Source organism: Pyricularia pennisetigena (genome assembly GCF_004337985.1).
Source record: "Pyricularia pennisetigena strain Br36 chromosome 4 map unlocalized Pyricularia_pennisetigena_Br36_Scf_6, whole genome shotgun sequence".
Classification (NCBI taxonomy): Eukaryota; Fungi; Ascomycota; class Sordariomycetes; order Magnaporthales; family Pyriculariaceae; genus Pyricularia; species Pyricularia pennisetigena.
In genome coordinates, this window is record NW_021940918.1 from 1,697,063 (window position 1) to 1,713,738 (window position 16,676).

General features: G+C 50.7%; 4 protein-coding genes across 4 annotated transcripts in view; 2 read left to right on the forward strand and 2 right to left on the reverse strand.

Moving 5' to 3' along the window:
• Window positions 1-6,790, forward strand: part of PpBr36_06108 (uncharacterized protein) — a gene marked incomplete at both ends in the record, with an annotated part of 8,619 nt that extends 1,829 nt beyond the window's left edge. Inside the window, 5 exons of the mRNA XM_029893255.1 lie at window positions 136-172; window positions 293-362; window positions 4,452-4,721; window positions 4,807-6,671; window positions 6,740-6,790. Of these exons, the coding sequence (XP_029745438.1) occupies window positions 136-172; window positions 293-362; window positions 4,452-4,721; window positions 4,807-6,671; window positions 6,740-6,790 (2,293 nt within the window). The remainder of the gene's footprint in view (window positions 1-135; window positions 173-292; window positions 363-4,451; window positions 4,722-4,806; window positions 6,672-6,739) is intronic.
• A 500-nt stretch (window positions 6,791-7,290) lies between these two features.
• Window positions 7,291-9,623, reverse strand: PpBr36_06109 (uncharacterized protein; the record flags this gene model as incomplete). The annotated part of the gene is made up of 3 exons (XM_029893256.1): window positions 7,291-7,806; window positions 8,025-8,217; window positions 8,911-9,623. 3 exons carry the CDS (start codon window positions 9,621-9,623, stop codon window positions 7,291-7,293), a joined length of 1,422 nt encoding a protein of 473 aa, XP_029745437.1.
• Window positions 9,624-10,324: 701 nt separating this feature from the next.
• PpBr36_06110 (uncharacterized protein) lies at window positions 10,325-11,045 on the forward strand (the record flags this gene model as incomplete). The annotated part of the gene is made up of 2 exons (XM_029893257.1): window positions 10,325-10,343; window positions 10,471-11,045. 2 exons carry the CDS (start codon window positions 10,325-10,327, stop codon window positions 11,043-11,045), a joined length of 594 nt encoding a protein of 197 aa, XP_029746561.1.
• A 252-nt stretch (window positions 11,046-11,297) lies between these two features.
• Window positions 11,298-11,666, reverse strand: PpBr36_06111 (uncharacterized protein; the record flags this gene model as incomplete). Its single annotated transcript, XM_029893258.1, has 1 exon — window positions 11,298-11,666. One exon carries the CDS (start codon window positions 11,664-11,666, stop codon window positions 11,298-11,300), a length of 369 nt encoding a protein of 122 aa, XP_029746548.1.
• Window positions 11,667-16,676: the final 5,010 nt, after the last annotated feature.

Genomic DNA, 16,676 nt, shown 5'->3' on the forward strand with positions numbered 1-16,676 from the left:
GTCCAATGGGTGTCGTCACCACCTACCTACCTGTACAACGCACCGACTTTTTTTAGTCATGGCTTTGTCATCTTGTCGACTGTGCTTACCGAACAAATGCAGCTAACCTCAAGTTTTTTTTTTCTTATTCTGCAGTAACATGTTGGTGTTCAAGGGTATATTCACATACCTGGTAAGCTAAACCACCCTGGCTGTCCCACACAACTCTGTTTTTCCTTGAATCACACTGTCATCGACTCCGGCTTGAGGAATCGTTGCTCGGCAAAGACGCTAATCAAACGTGCCCAAAAAGGTCGACGCATACTCTACCTATTCGGCCAGCGCCCTGGCCACAAACGTGTTTGTGCGATGTGCTTTTGCCGGTGAGTCCCCCTTCCATATCTATCTTGATGGAACCTCGGGCAGCTGCAGAACAGATATGCTGACGACTCTGAAACATCCTCGTTCAAAGCTGCATTTCCCTTGTTCGGCATCGAAATGTATGATTCGCTGGGTAACCAATGGGCCACGTCTGTACTGGCCTTCATGACGGTGGCAATGCTACCATTCCCATTCATTTTCTTCTACTATGGAAAGTCAATACGTGACAAGAGTAGATATGCCACAAAGTCATGACTAGAGGCAGTCCGGATTTCAAAAATGTAAAATAGGCAGAGTGAAGAAGAGGGTAAAGAAAGATAGAATAAAGAGCGTATATAGAATTGCCGCAGCATAATAGCAACATTAACATCATCACTGGTATAACTGGCGGAGATCGGTAGGGCAATGGCACCTATCAACACCTAGCTTACAATCAGTTAGCACTTTATCTGCGACCACCGACAGTGCGGCATTCAGGGCCGATGAGGCAGACTGCATTGGCAGGCATCAGCATAATAGAGGTTGATGATGGGTGATATCAGAATACCTCCTTTATGTGTTACTTGAGTGTTTTTTTTTTTTTTTTTTTTTTTTTTTTTTTTGATCAGGTTCAGGATGTATTGCACGCCTCCCAGTCATGAGCCCCAGTGTTGCTGGATGACTGCAAGAGTTCCCAAGAGCTGTTTAGGACTTTCCCTCTCATTTCATGATCTGCCTTCACAGATAACGAATCAGGATCACCGAATCAGGCTCATGGCCAATTTGGACGTGTGATACTGTCTCGAAAAGTAACCCAGCATGGGCCAGCACATAGCTGCAGATGATCGGCCGTCAATGAGCGATTTGAAGAGGCGGCAGCATTATCTTTTGGGCAGCAGAGATGGAAGGAGGTCCGCGGCAGGCCTTGGTTGGTGCATTGATGCAAGGGATCGACGCAGCATCAGAGGCAGAGTAACCTATAACAAAAAAGACCATATCGTGCAGGTAAACCAATCCAACTGTGGTCGAGAGCGGCAAGACCGGCTTCAGGGGTGGGGGGCCTATAGCATGCAACCGCAGGTTGGTACGGAGGACTCCGTAAGTCGTTTCCGGAGGCGGCCTCTCAGTTCCCCGGGGCACACCCTCACGTCGTCGTATTGGTAGGATTGCATGGCTAGCCTCTCCCCCAGAGCATTCACTCAGGCTGTAACATCCACACAACACAGCTGCCGGAAATAAATGCAGGTGATCAAGCAAGGCAAGGTAGGCCTAGCGGGGACAGCCGTTTCCCAACATGTCAGCCGTCACTTTGACGTGGGTAGGGCAAGCGTGGCTTTCTTTCTGCTTCCCGACTGATGTAAATCTCATCTGCAACAATCGAAATCGATCTCGGGACCGGAGACCTGGGATGTGATATGTGATAGAATTCCTTAAGGGTGGGAAGAGGTGGGTGGAAGGAAAGAGACGAAGGGAACAGCCGGATTGTTGCTTCCCAAAGCGTCAAGTGTTGGTCCCGTCTTGGAGGGTAACACCCCGAGTATTGTTCCGTAGACTTGAGAACAGCCATCGGTGGGCTCCGATACATGAAATCCAGACAGTTCCATGCATGATCTTTGGTACCGCATAGCTTAACAATAAAGCGGCAAAAAAAAAACAAGTGAATGGAGGGAAAGAAAGAAGCAATTGCGTACGCCCCCATGCAAATAGCCGTAACCATAAGGTATTCAAGTCAAAAATTCCCTCAGTCATTGGTGAAGAGAAATGGGGTCGGACTGCCTGGCTTGATGCAACGCAATGCAGTGTGCCTGTCCTATCCATGTGCAGTCTTTTGATTGTGATGACTTGCTTTTTATCGCACACTCTCGCTCTGATAGGTGACACAAGTTGCGGCTTACTCCAGCGCGAGGTGGCCAAGACTCGCTGAAGGTAATCAAATGAGAGATTTAGGCGCCTGTGTCGCTTCACCTATGGCATCTGGAGTAAAGCCCAGTGCTCCGTAGATCTACCGAGCTAGCTCTAGTTTAGACTCCAATCCATGTAATTAACAAATTGGCAAAAGCAAAGCATTGTAACGGTGAAGATTAAAGTTGATTAGAAGTCTGGCTTTGCGGCAAGGCAGGGTACCTTGCCTTGCCCTGTTTGACTGTCCATTGTTTTGCGCTTGATGGGAGCAGTAGCGTCATTTCATTGGATAATGCTCTCATGCCAACATCTCCAAGTGGGCCCTGTAATGCCCAGACCAGCCTCCGTTCGTGTACATCGGCGCAATGGAGCGGCGTGAGAGTGAGGTATCCCAAGGCAAACAGTACCAGGTCTTGCAGGTCTTGCAGCTCTTTTCCCCGCTTGTGGCATCCGTCATCTCTATCTTCAGTAGGGATGGGAGACTCATTGCGTGGAGAATCTTGGTTTCTGTGGGTGGCCCATTGCGACGTCCGCTCACCACCCCGCATACCGAAAAAAGAAAAAGAAAATAACCGATTTTTTTTTTCTTTTACGAGGTACCTAACTGGCGGGCCTGTTGGAGTATCCATTAGAATTGTCGAATTGGTAGTAACAGCAAACGCGGCGCATGACCGCGTCGGCACCCGGCCGTCAAATTGCCAACGCATGGGACAAACGGTGGATTTCCAATTGAGTGCCAAGAGGTACAGGTTCGGCAACATAGCACAGCTTTGTTTCCGAAGATACACGCATAAACGGCAGCCGCCTGTCGAGGAATGTCGAGTCCTGCATGCTTGCTTGCCTGACCTGCCTCTTTGTTGATACGCCCTCTCCATCTTTAAGTCGCGCGGATCCCAGACGATCACGCGCGCACGCTTACGCCTACAGTACTGAACTTGACGCCACGAACCGATAGCCATCCTCGATTCGACACCCCCGCCCCCTATCGACAGGGACTCTGCTAGCAAAGCCCGACCCCTCGCAGCCTCGCAAAAATCAGCCGCATACGGACGACTCCCTTCAATCTCGCCGAGCTGAGCCATAACTCTGCAGCCCAGAAGTCGTCGCGCCATTGGCGACCGCGGCAACCCCTCCGGTCTTCCTGGCCCTGGAAGGGTGGTATTCTGGCGCTTACCATCATTCCTTTCGGCCGCTGCGCAGTAAAGCCAACCAGGGACCGGCAGGCTTGCCCGCGTGCTGATCGTGCGCTCAGAAGAGGCATAGACTCGCGGGTAGCTGCAGTTGAATACCATCCTATCAAGCCCCGCGGGCCCGCCCTCACAAGTGAACCTATTCTACAATCCTCCGAGAGTGGCCTCGTCATCGACCGCCCCAGCCTGCTGTCATCCCCGCCCGATGCGAGGACGTCTATCTTTAGCCGCCAGCCTGGAAATCCTAAGATACCTACCTGCCTGGAAACAGACCCTTGAACACCGGTATAACACACCATCGATTCCTGGACATCCCAGACGGTTACACAGGACCTCAACTGGGTCTGGACCGCGAGCCAATCGGGAGAGTAATGAGGGCAGGCTTGCCTCGAACTCTTGAACCGTATACCCCTGCCCAGAAAGAGAAAGGACCCCAAACAAAAAAAAAAAAAAAAAAGTGCCATATTATCTTTTTCTTTAATCTCTGACTCCCTCTGCTTTGCAAGGTTGCATATCGCACTGCCACGGTACTCCGACTAACCGGGACGCTGGGTCTACCACCTGAAATTGGGGCTGCGTGCCCTCACGCATGCTCATCGGCGTCTACCTCATGCTTTTGGATGTCACCTTAATTTGGACCCGTGTGATAAGGGATTGGCAACACTGCATGCGTATTCAAGGATATCATTCTTTTGGTTTTGTGTGCCTCGTTCAGGTTGAATCGCATACATCAATTCCGCCGCAGCGTCGTGTCAGCCGGCCGTGGAATTGCAGGTACCAAGTCGCTTGCCTAGGTGCGGTACTAGACTGCATCCCAACGCTGGCCGGAGGTATTTTGTGACCGGTCCGTCCAGGCGCGAAAAAAGAAAGGTGTGGTTTCGCAAATCTACCAGCCAGCCATCTTTCATCAGGCCGCAAACCAAGAGGGAGAGTACCACCCACCCAGGGCCTGCACCCATACCTGTCCCTGTGGGCTATCCACTGCCACGAGGCTATACGTCTACGCGCATATATATATAGAGAAAGCCTGTCGTACCTGGGACAACATGGCGGACGATCCTGAGCCCCACGAAGGTGAAGTCTCGGATGGCATGTCTGAGTACGACGAGCACGATTCTCACCTCAAAGACGAAGACGACAAGATGATCGACCACAAGATGTCCCCGGATGCCAGCCAGGAGGGCGCCGCAGAGGTCAAGAAGAAGTACGACCCCAAAGACCCACATCGGCCGAGGCGAAAGAAGGCCCGGAGAGCTTGTTACGCCTGTCAAAGGGCCCACCTTACATGTGGTAAGTTTTTTATTTAATCACTGAGCTACTTTAGGAATTTTCACGTGGATACCTTGCTGACAAGACTCGTTTCACTCCTTCAAAGGCGACGAGCGCCCTTGTCAGAGATGTATAAAACGTGGTCTCGCTGAGGCTTGTCAAGATGGTGTAAGAAAGAAGGCCAAGTATCTTCACGATGCACCTCCTGAAGCGCTTGGTCCTGTCCTTGGCCCAAACTTCAACAACAACAATGCTCAGTCGCGGACTCACCCTCATAGGCAATCTGCCAGCGTGGCCTCTGAAGCATCGTCGTCAAATGTTAGATCGACCTACTTCTCTCAACCGAGTGCCTCTTCAACTTATGGGGTCTTTTCCCCAACAAGCCAGGTCACAACTCTTCCTGAGAGCATATCTTATGCAGCTCAGCAGTCTCCCGTATCTCCCACATTTCAGAACCATCCTAGCGCGCAAATGGGGGGCTTGACAGTTCCACAAGTATCTGGTGACATATCCAACTTCTCTTCTGCATTCTTCGATCCCAGTAACCCGGCAATCTTCAATTTCAATCTAGAGGGCCTGAACTTTGGAAGCCAGTATGGTGCCATGGAATTTAGTATGCTAGGTCACATGTCTTCTGGTGCTGCGGAAACGCCGCCCAGGGACCCTTCGATCTCGGCACCCGGTGGTGGGGATATGACGTTTGGCCCCGGCATGTTCAACAACGGCGTCGGCTATGACAAGCTGTACGAAGGAAACAACGGTTTAGGTGGCCTCCTCGGGTTGGATCAGTCAAACGGTCCCTATACTCAAGGCAACCTGAGCCACGGGCTGCCGCATGCCTACGCCATTGCTGCTGGTCCCAGCAGCCTTCAGAGCCCAAGCACTGAAAACAACAGCCCGCAGCCGGCAGTCAACTTGGATGGCTCTCCGACACCTGTTAACTACACAGGCTCCGGGAGCAGCTCGACCACGCAAGTAAATGCATCTACGCCCGCGGCGCGCCCAAAGGCGAACCCAACGCCCGGTATAACCGCGAGGCTGAACGCACAGGCCGCTCTTGGGAAGCGGCACCGGGACTCGTCCCAAATCTATGAGAACGTCAAAGAACCATACATGTACGTTCGAGGCTTCCACAGACTCATTGCCTTGCTCCAACGGCGGCTGTCGGCGGGTAAAATCTCTCGTGTGGCCAAGTCTCTGGCGAGCATACGGCCGTCTTTCATAGCTTGCACACGCACGCTGAGCAGGGCGGATCTCATATTTATGGAGAAGTCCTTTCAGCGCGCGCTGTTTGAGTATGAAGACTTTTTGCACCAGTCGTCCTCCCCTGCGCTGATTTGTCGGCGCACAGGTGAGGTGGTGGCTGTGAACAAGGAGTTTACTGCGTTAACTGGATGGAGGAAGAACGTACTTCTTGGCAAAGAGCCCAATCTAAACTTGAATACAGGCACCAGTATCGGGAGCACATCGGAGCCAACAAGTGGGCCGGGGACTGGTCGCGGTGGTCTATCGACGCCTCGCATGCGGGCCGGGAACTCGTCTGCGGCGGCGTCAGCTACGAGGGCAGATCAGCCAGCCACGACAGCGGACTCATCGGTAAGAATTCCGGATTCTGGACCTGAGCCGCTTTTCATCGCGGAAATCATGGACGACGACAGCGTCATCCAGTTCTACGAGGATTTTGCGCAGCTGGCCTTCGAGAACAGCCGTGGAAAAGTTACCCGCAAAGGACGATTGCTCAAGTATCGTTCACCGGCCGCTCTTGACGACCCTGGCGTGGGCGGCGCAGCGGCCAAGGCTGAGACAAGTCCACAAGCGTTGCCACGCAAGAGCATACTGAGCAATCGCGTGGCCCGCATCGACGGTGAGCATGGCATATCCAAAATTGAGCGGGATGGAAAGGTAGAGTGCTGCTACACGTGGCATGTACGAAGGGATACTTTTGATATCCCTATGATGATTGTTATGAATGTAAGTGGCCCAACCACCAATCATCAGTGACTGGTAACCGGTGGCTGACACGTACGCTGCTGCTCAAGTTCCTTCCCTGCTATTATCCAAATCAAGAGCCGCATCAGTTGGCGGTCTGAGCGACTATTTCATGGGCTACTTTTACTACTCTAGAGAGAACTGTGCCATGTCAGACGGTTATTTCATCTCAACGGCACACGCTCCCCGTCAGCCAGGAGGTGTTTTGCTAGGCGCAATCACCTAATACATTCAGGCTATTTCATCATTCCGTGTATCTACACACCCTGAGCTTTCTGTCGATTGTCACATCGGCCAACTGAAGGGCGGGCACTGAAGGCTCATTCTGTTCATATTTCCTGGAACAAGCAGCAACAAAGGATACCCAAGTTTCTTTTCTTTTTCTTTTTTTTTTTTTTTTTTTCCCCGCGAGCACTTCAGACCTGGGTGTTTTTGCGGTATGCATCTTACGCGTCACTCGTATATATTAGCGAATGGAAAAATAAAATAAAAAATCAAGGTTCTCATTAGTTCGAGACGTGCCAAGCATGTCCATATAAACTGAGTTCATGCATGTGACGGCAACCACAGCAGTCAGTGTCTCTACCAGTTACAGCCTGCGCTATACGCTCGGGCTGTCATCCGACCTCACAAGCCAACTTCCGTCGAGGTCACCTTGCTTCTCTCGCACACCGACGGCGGGGTGCAGCAGTCCGCCCCGGGGTACCCAAGCCTTGCGGTCCAGACTCGCCCTGGCGACGTCGCAGTCCGTATTGATGTCTTTGACGAGGGCCTCTAGGGAGTCGTAGTTCTTCTCCTCTCGGATGAAGCCTAGGATGAGCAGCCTCATGGGGGCGTCATAAAAATCGGCCGTGAACTTGTGCAGGATGTGCACTTCGGCGGACCGCTCCGTGTTGTTGTAGAAAGGGTTGTAGCCGATGGACATGACCATGGGGAAGACTATGTACGGGGGAGAAGGGGAGGAAGAAGGGGTGGTTGTGTCGGGTGGTGATGGGGATTCCGGGTGGGAGGGGGGAAGCTGGAGGGAGGCCCAGCCGTAGTAGACGCCCGAGGGGATTGAGGAGATCCAGGGGGTGATGGTGGCGTCGACAGGGAGGTTGGCTGTCGGGATACCAAGCTAAAAAGTTTGTTTATCGGCGACTTTGTGTGAGCATCAAAGTTGAGTGAGTGAGTGAGTGAGTGAGAGAGAGAGAGAGAGAGAGAGAGAGAGAGAGAGAGGGTTGAGACAAGATGAAAAAAAAAAAAAAAAAAAAAAAAAAAAGGTTCCAAGAGATCCGAGGTACGTAGGGCCCATGCCAAAGAGAAAGAAAGAGAGAGACAGAGAGATTATATTACCTCTTTGGATCCTCTGCCAAATCCAGATATGACTTTGCCCTCCATCTTGTATGGAAACGGTGGCTCGGGACCCGAGTCCGGGCCGACGATGCTAGGTCGAGCCGTTGTCATCGTTGACGACCTGTCGGTACCGACTGAATTGTCGCGATAAACCGTTATGGCGGGGTTTGTTGGCTGGTGGAGCTCCTTATAGCTAGATAGCTAGCTGGTCGGTGTTGATTTTGCTCTCTTCAGCAATTTAGTAGATTGAACAAATAAATGACAGTGCGAGTGGCTTTTGTGCTAAAGTATTTGAACCTACCTGTTATGATATGGTTCGTTGCCTAGGCAAGTAGGTTTCACGTGAAATGTTGATCCGAATTCCTTTTGTAGACCAAGGGGCTTGCTTTATCCATTTCCCAGGATCGGCCGGCGATAATGAGGCAATGGCAATGTCACTATTCGCCGGCAACGTCCGAAGGATGTGGGGTTGGTAAGCAGCGGCGCTCGCTGTGCTCCGAATCCGATAGAAGGGTTGGTGATCGTGCTTTTTCGCTCAGTCAGCCTTACAACAGAACTGTAGTCGAGGCCCTAGTCTACTCGTAGGGATCAATCAACAAAATAAGGTAAAATTGATATTTATTCTATAACGATAAGACAGACACACCGGGGGTTATTAATCTCCACATAAATTTGACATTTAGGACAGCTTAAACAGTTGCAAGACGACCTCAAAATTCGTCTACTAAATGCTATCGCATGCTCAATTATCTCCAGGAGCCACTGGAACAAAAAAAACAAAAAAAGGAAACTAATCACCCCCATCGCACAAACATTAATGATTCCAACCTTCACCCAAGGTATCTTCCAAATATCCAAAAACTTCCTTTAATTTGTACAAGTTTACAAGTCCTTCCACTCCGTCCTTCCGAGGCGGATAATGTCCGCCTGTTCCAATATCCAGTACTTGGATGGTGCCTTGCCCTGCTCGGCCTGCACCGCGGCGGCGACAGCAGCCCTGGCGATGACATCGGCATCCTGCGCCATGAAGTCCTTGGCCGCCGTAGAAAGCTTGCCGAGCCCGTTGAAGAAGCCCTGCAACAGGCCCTCGGCGGTGCGGCTCTCCTCCCGCTGCCCCATGATGAGGCCGGGTCTGACAATGACGGCATGATCAAAATCGAGCTCCTTGATGGTGTCCTCGACCCCGATCTTCATCTGCGAGTAGGGCGCGCGGGCGGCCAACATGCCGCGAGTGCCGGCCGAGGAGATGAAGACAAATGTCTTGGCACCGGCCTTCTTGGCGGCCTTTGCGATCTCCACGTTGAGGTCGTGGTCGATCTTGCGCTGGTTCTCGAGGCCGCCCGCCGCGGCCCGCGTGGTCCCGACGGCCGAGTAAACCGTCGTCGGGGGCGGCTGCAGCGCCGCCAGCTTGGCCGCCCACTGCTCGGTCGAGGGCTCAATAGTCGCGCGGAGCTTGGGGCCTTCGGCCTTGGGTTGGCGGCGCGAGACCGTGTGCACGGTGCCAGCGGTGCTTTTAGCTGCTAGCAGCGTGCTCAGGATGTTGGACCCGACCAAGCCGGTGCAGCCGAAGACTGCCGCAACTGGGGATGTGGACGCCATTGATTTCCCGGTGTTGTAATTTACGGGTTAGGCGGTCTCTATTCCTCTCCGTACGTCAAGTTGCGATCGATTCTACGTCTTAACCACTGATTAAGTTGATGCCAAGCTTTCTGGTTGTTTGCTCCGTACGAATTCGTTATTACGTAGGCTTGTAGACTGACTTCCTTGCCAGGATCACGTGAAACAAGTTTCCATCACATATCCAGATCCAGGACCCGCTAAAAGTCCTCACAGGCGACAGACAGTAAATTTGGTACCTAATGGAAGCCCTATATGCTTGTACCTGCAAATACTTGGCTTTATGGGTCGCTTCAACGGGGCAAAGAGTGCAGTTTGCCAGACAAGCAATTTTTGAAGTCCCATCTGCCGAAAAGAGCTATTAAGAAACTGATGGGTTTGCTTGGTTACTCCGTACCTTAAATATACCGCGCATGCCGGTATGTAAGGTTCCCATGGCGGGAATTGGAGCAGGACCCTTGCTAACTCGCGAAAGGTGGAGCAATCTCTCCCAAGCTAAGGAAACGTCACTGTCCTGTGGCCTAGAGCTATTATCTATCATAGCCTTTGGACAAACTTCCATGTAAACCACCGCATGACAAAGATCAAACAAGCCGACCATAGTACAAATACAAAACAGAGGCGGCCTCTCAATCTTGGCGAACTCAGACTTTGTTTAGCTCAAGGAGCGCGACTCAATCATCATGTCGACGCAATACGAAGGTATGTCCACCTATATTTGGCGCGGGGTACAGAGCACAAGGCAGCAAACCACAAAGCAAGCCACCCCTACGCAAGACGAAGAGGTCGCTCCTAACAACTGGACAATAACCCGCCGGCTGTTCGATAGTCGAGCACAACATCAAGCCGACCGAAGCGCCCCGGCGCCGGCGGCAGCCCGACATGTCCACCTTCACCGCACACATACACCAGATCAGGCCCGACGAGGGCGCGACGAGCTCTCACAACAACCCGCATGCAATGCCGACCCCGAACGACCTCTCGACCAGCTTCCGTCTCGTGCAGGATCAGCTCGGCACCCTTGCGTCCTCGGCCCCGAGCTCCGACAACCTCGAGTTCCTGCGCGGGCTGATGGAGCTGCTCGACGTGGACATTGCAAACCCGCCTTATGAGGAGGAGGGCGTCACGCAACAGTTTCTCGACGGCCTCGACAGGGTCCCGAGAAAGCAGCTCAAAAAGACAGACTGTTGCGCCATCTGCGCCGAGCCGCATCTCGATGATCCTTACTGCCTTGTCGTTGAGCTACCTTGCCATGCCTCGCATAGATTCGACCTGGAGTGCGTGTCGCCTTGGTTGCTGACTAAAGGAACGTGTCCGTTGTGCAGGAAGAATCTGGTCAAGAAAAAGGCACCGGAACCAAAGGACGAGGAAGAAGGAGAGGAATATGATGACTTTTATGGCTAATCTTCCGGCCGAAAATCCTTGTGACCTATTTGGCGATGGCTTCTCAACTATAACATACCATCTTATTCTCTCCTCCCACGCGAGTTGCTGTTTGACACAAGTCGTGCATGCAATCATCTGCTCTTAATGCGAATATATGATAGGTCTATGATATGCCACCGTGCCCGACCGACGTGCGCTCCCGATATGGTCCATGGCTGCTGGCGCCCCAACTGACTCTTGACATCCTCCCCTGCTTTGCAAGCCATGGAATCACTTTCGACCTCCTCCTCCGCTGGCCTTTTGTTTCTGCTGACCAGATGTCTTGTTCTCTTGTGGTTTGGCTGCCGAGATGTCCTTGTTTGCTGGGCTAGCATCAAGTGGCTTTCCCCCGGCCTTCTTCTCAGTTTCGGGGCGGGTCTTATCCGGGTTGAAGGCGGCGTCCGTCTTGGCCGCCTCGTGATCGCCGCCCTCGCTCTTGGAGTACTCCTGTGCGCGCGGCTTCAAAGACTCGCGGTCCTGATCGTCTTTGTACGGCATGCGTGCGACGGCCACGCCGTGAAATTGACGCGTTGAGCCGCGGATGACACTGGCGGCGCGCCGGGTAACGAGACGGACTGGCGTTTGTCGAAAAGCTGACATTGTGGTTGGGTTGATTGATTTTGAAGTAGGATAGAATGATTGATCAAGACGAGAGCTCTGGGTCTCAAATAACCTCACTATTTCGTCTGTATGTGTTGAATGCGGTGCTTTAGGATGATTGTGTCCTTGTCTACTGCTGTGCTTGTACAAGCATCGCAAGCCAGACCTTGTGGATAGGCCAATTACGTCATGATTACTGCTCTGCAACAAGCAATACGTAGGCTATTTATTAGTGGTTCCAGTGGTTCACGGTGACCTCAATAAGTTAGACGCGGAAACGGATGCACTCTGGGCCCCGCTCCGCACTGCTCTAACTGAACCTTGAGTAGCTTAGTCTAGACTATGAACGAGCATGTTAAACTGCCAAGAAGTGTGTCTTTTGACAATATCCCGATCCTGCTGCATGTATTTCGCAGACATCCACTGCTACTTACTACCAGCCTGTCTGGTAAATCCAATTGAGATTGGACGCAAGCCGTCCATGCTCTGTACAAAGTATCTCAACCCCTGAATTGGATTGGAACAAAGTCAGCAGTGATTGGGAAACCACCACATCCAAGCGAAAAGATCATTGGCAGCACGTTCGCATTACCACACCATCACTTCGACTGAATTGAATCCCTAGTGGCTCAGCCTAGTCTTGTCTAGGCGGTTATAATCCCCGCAAGTTACGGAAATGTTCGAGAAAGAATCGCGACCCATACACACCACGCACTCCATTCCCGACCAGACCACTAGCTAGCTGGCCTCTGGGCCTACCTGTCGTAGGGAGTAACTCGTGGAACTGGCCCCGGAGGTTATTTCGGGTACCAAAATAACACGAAACAAATGTCAGCCAACGTTTTGTTTGGCTAAACCTCTCTCGTGACGCATGGAAACTTTCTGGAAAATAATGATCGGCCATTCCAGGAGGTTACAATCCGTTTCTGCCTTTTTCCGTGTCACTTGTCGCAAATCCCTCCTTTAAGAAGTGGATTTTCCCCGCTCGATCCTTGTAGAGTTTTCGTATGGATGGTATGGAAATGTCAAATTTTCTTTTGGCCGTTTTTTTTTTTTTTTTTTTTTTTTTCCCACCTCTTGTCACTTGCAGTCGCTCGTCCAGCTGCTGAGGATGAAACTATGTTACTTTTTAACCACGGTGTAGACCATAACGCGTCCAAATACGAGGCCACCCAGGGGGGGGAAGCCACAACCACAGCTGAGATATGTACTGTACTCTAATTACTACGGTACTCGGTAAGTGGGGGGCAAAAAAGCAAGAGACCAAAATTGGCCAAACCACTCCCAAAAAAACGCAAGTATTTTTGCTTCAGCTTCCTTAGCCTTGCATGTTTCCTTCATTATAGAAGATAATTTGGTTATGAAAATGTAGCCTATTTTAGAGGACCCTTTATATATACTTGTACCTTTGTACTATTTTTGCTTTCCAGTTTGAAATGGTTATTTAAGTAACCACTTTGGTGTCTCGCTTTTTCAGTCCACCACTCGCCGGTACGGTACTACGCACGTTTCCGCTTTGTTCACCACGAGATCCTGGGACCATGGTCAACCGTTCACTGGAACCATTTCCCGTGGGCTGTTATTCGTCTCGGCGTGTGGTGAGGTTACAATACACAGCGGCAGTGCAATCAAGCAAGCAAAACCCACCGTGCGGATTTTTGCTCACGTTAGTCTATCCGTCCGTTGTTCCTGCGCCTGCTGTCGCGCGACTTGCACGTGGGAGGCAAGGGTGGTGTTTTAAAATGCTTACCGAGAGTGATAGATTCTTCATCTGTTGTTGATTTTTTTTTTTTTTTTTTTTTTTTTTTTTTTTTTTTTTTTTTTTTTCTCTTCTTAACACCCAGTCTTTAGAATTGTTTTGTATTGGATCTAGCCTAGTACAAAACTTGGCAAGCCTGTACGGAAATATCATTAGTCTTCTGAATCGCAAGACTTCAAGCCCAGCCAACTGACGGCATAAGAAGCGTTCCTCGGGGTTCCAGACCCCAGACAGACTCACCTTTATTAGCCTCCCGGGGTATTAATACACCTTAACACAGCCCAAAGTACACACATGGTACCTTGCCTCGTTCACTTATAAGGTTTTATATTACTATACACGGCAAGTGTGGTGCAGGCCGAGCACACGTTTGCTGAGCCTAAAACTTTGTGCTGACAGACAATTTCTTCTTTTGCCTTGTTTTTCTTTTTTCGTCTTCGGATGTGACTAGCCCTTCATGGGGTACACTTTGATACTTACCGGCATAAAAAAAAAAAAAAACGTTTCCGCATATAATTTGCAGCACGCAAGCTTATACCTAAAAGTTAAGACAGGCAGGTGTTGAACCTAGGCAATAGTTACTGGGGTTGGGCGGTATCGTTGTGGGGTGATGCGATGTCGACGTGCAAGGATATGATGGGATTAAAGATAGAGAAACGAAACTCCTGGACCTGGAAATGCAAGTTTGCCGTCCGTGTTGCCTATGCAAACAAACCATGTTATATGCTATGATTTACGGCAGCTTTTTGTTTGACAGCCATCAGGATAGCAATAAAATGAATATTATCTCCAGAGTCGCTATTGCAACGTCCAAAATACGGTAATCATACGTGGGTGGAAGATCTGAAACTGAGGTCGATTTGCGGTCTGGCGGAATGTCCGCTCTGGGATTATGAGCGTTCGAGATCCCCACACGTAATCCTGGCTAGTTGCATTGTAAGAGGGTGTTGAGGTGTGCGGCATCTCCGAACAGCAGACGGTCAGAATGTGAGGAATTTTTTCTTTTCTATTCTTTTCTTTTTGTTTTTATTTTTATTTTTATTTCTTATTTTTACCTTTCTCTTCTCCTTCTTCTCATCATTGTTTACCCTATCTACCGCCTAGCTTCATCCCTACAGCACATTCGGTGAGCTGTAGGAAACTGTCCTGTAAGTTAGTTTCTGTAGCAGCGGCTATGATATTGCGTTTGGGGGCTATGTGCAGCAGTAAAGGGAAAAGGAGAAAAAGAGGATAAGAAACCCTTTTCCGGATTCATTGTATGCCGTCATCATGGCCAGAAGCATATTGAGTTACATAGTGCGATGCACATATATGAATGCCCTAGCTATCAAGGTATTCAAAAGGGAAACGAGAAACCCTATGAACAACTAAGGAAAGGTGCTCTAATCTAAGGTTTGACGTCGGCATCTAGTGCCATACATGAACGCCCAAGAGACCAATCCATACCCTGGGTTCCTGGGTTGATCATGGTGGGAGACCAGACCTGATCTGACCTGACCAGAGGCGAAGGAGGTCTGGATTACAGGCCCCACTACAATGATTGAATGGCGCCAAAATGGGAGGGGCGTTTCGCAATCAGTCATGACTTGGATGACTGACACCGCACGTGCCCATGTCTGTTTGTCTGTTCGTCAGGCAGTCATGGCGTATTGACGGCCGGGGCTAGGGTATAGAGTGGATGAATGGACAACCAGCTGTAGCACCTGGCAAAAAAGGGAGAGGAAAGAAGAAAAGATAGAGGTGGTGAAAAAAAAACGTCGCTTCCAGCTGACTTTCTGCTCCTTTTAGACAGACGACTAATCGTCTACTAGCAGATCAAATGCAAATTCCATGAGAATTGTCACCTAGGAATGAATTGGTTCCAAGAGTTTCCCCTGCTGGTTTGAGCCCCATCAGCCGTTGCATCTTTAGAGGCCGCATGGAGAACCCTTAACTCACTGCGTTACAGTAGAGGGAGCCCTGCTTACCCTGAAAAGTATACACTGGAGCGATCCATCTTTTTAGCCCCTCACCCCTGCCTCCACTATAACACGTAGAAAAAAAAGAAGAAGAAAAAACCATGAGGGAAACCCACCTACCTACCTACCCGTACGCTTGCTAGTGAATTTCTAGGACCCATAATCTCCATTCAATGCACCATACCCTACCTTATCTACCTCCAACCTACTTGCAGAGGGATTGACTACTTTACCGTACGAGAAATTGGTGTCCAACTCCACCACCTGGGCTCTCTCGTGATTTAACGACACTGCTGCCAGACGTCTGTTCCACGCGTAAAGTGAAAGGTGCCCAAATCATACCGAAAGGACCAATCTGTCCACCTACATGCCTAATTTGGGGCATTCAACACACTTAGCTCTCTCTCTAGGTGCATTGTTCACCTTTTAGTTTGTCTTACCCCTCGCTGTATTTTGTTTGTTGGTCGCCACTTGCCATCCATTCCTCCTAGTCCCGCCCCGACATACAGCCCGGCCATTCGCCAGCCGACCTTTTTTTTTTTTTTTTTTTTGTGAGATCCGAAGCCGGCAGGTAGACCACGAGGCAACTATCTGCACATTATTCTTTCGTTCACACCCAAGCACGGCAGTTATCCAAGTAGATTTGGTACGTACCACCTTTCCCTCTCCTGCCCCGTCTATACCTATCCCACAGTACATCACCCATCCGGTACCTCGTTTGAGGTAAGGCATCGAACCCCAAAGAACGGAACGCATGCTGCACTCACGCGCCGCCTTGCGCCCGCATCCGCTCCGGCACCTAAATCTGGACCTGGACCTGGACCGTACTGCCCGCATCGGCCTGCGCTGTCCGAACGACAATCAAAACCCTGCCAAAANCCCCTTTGTCTTGAAGGAAACGCTGTTCATTGCTCCCCCACCAATGCTTCAACAGTCCACACGGGCGACACCAATTGACTTTTCATGATTCTCAGCAGATATTTCTATTCCGTCGATTCGCTCCTGATTTTGGAACTTCCGCATTACCGCTTCGTCACACTTCTACCTCCGCCTACACGACATACTCCGTTGTGCACAGGCTGTGCATCGCGATACCAGAACAGCAGTGCTACTCCCTAGCCAGCTTGCAGCTGAACGGAAGAGGCTGATTGATAAGAGTAGAATCAGAGACCTGTGGCCCGTCCGAAGCCCTCACAACCCCGACCCGAATCCGGCTGTTGGTCTTGTCATTCTGGCATTGATACCCACTTCTGGTTCTGTCTGCTGGCTTGCTTTGGTCTTGAAAACTGTTTT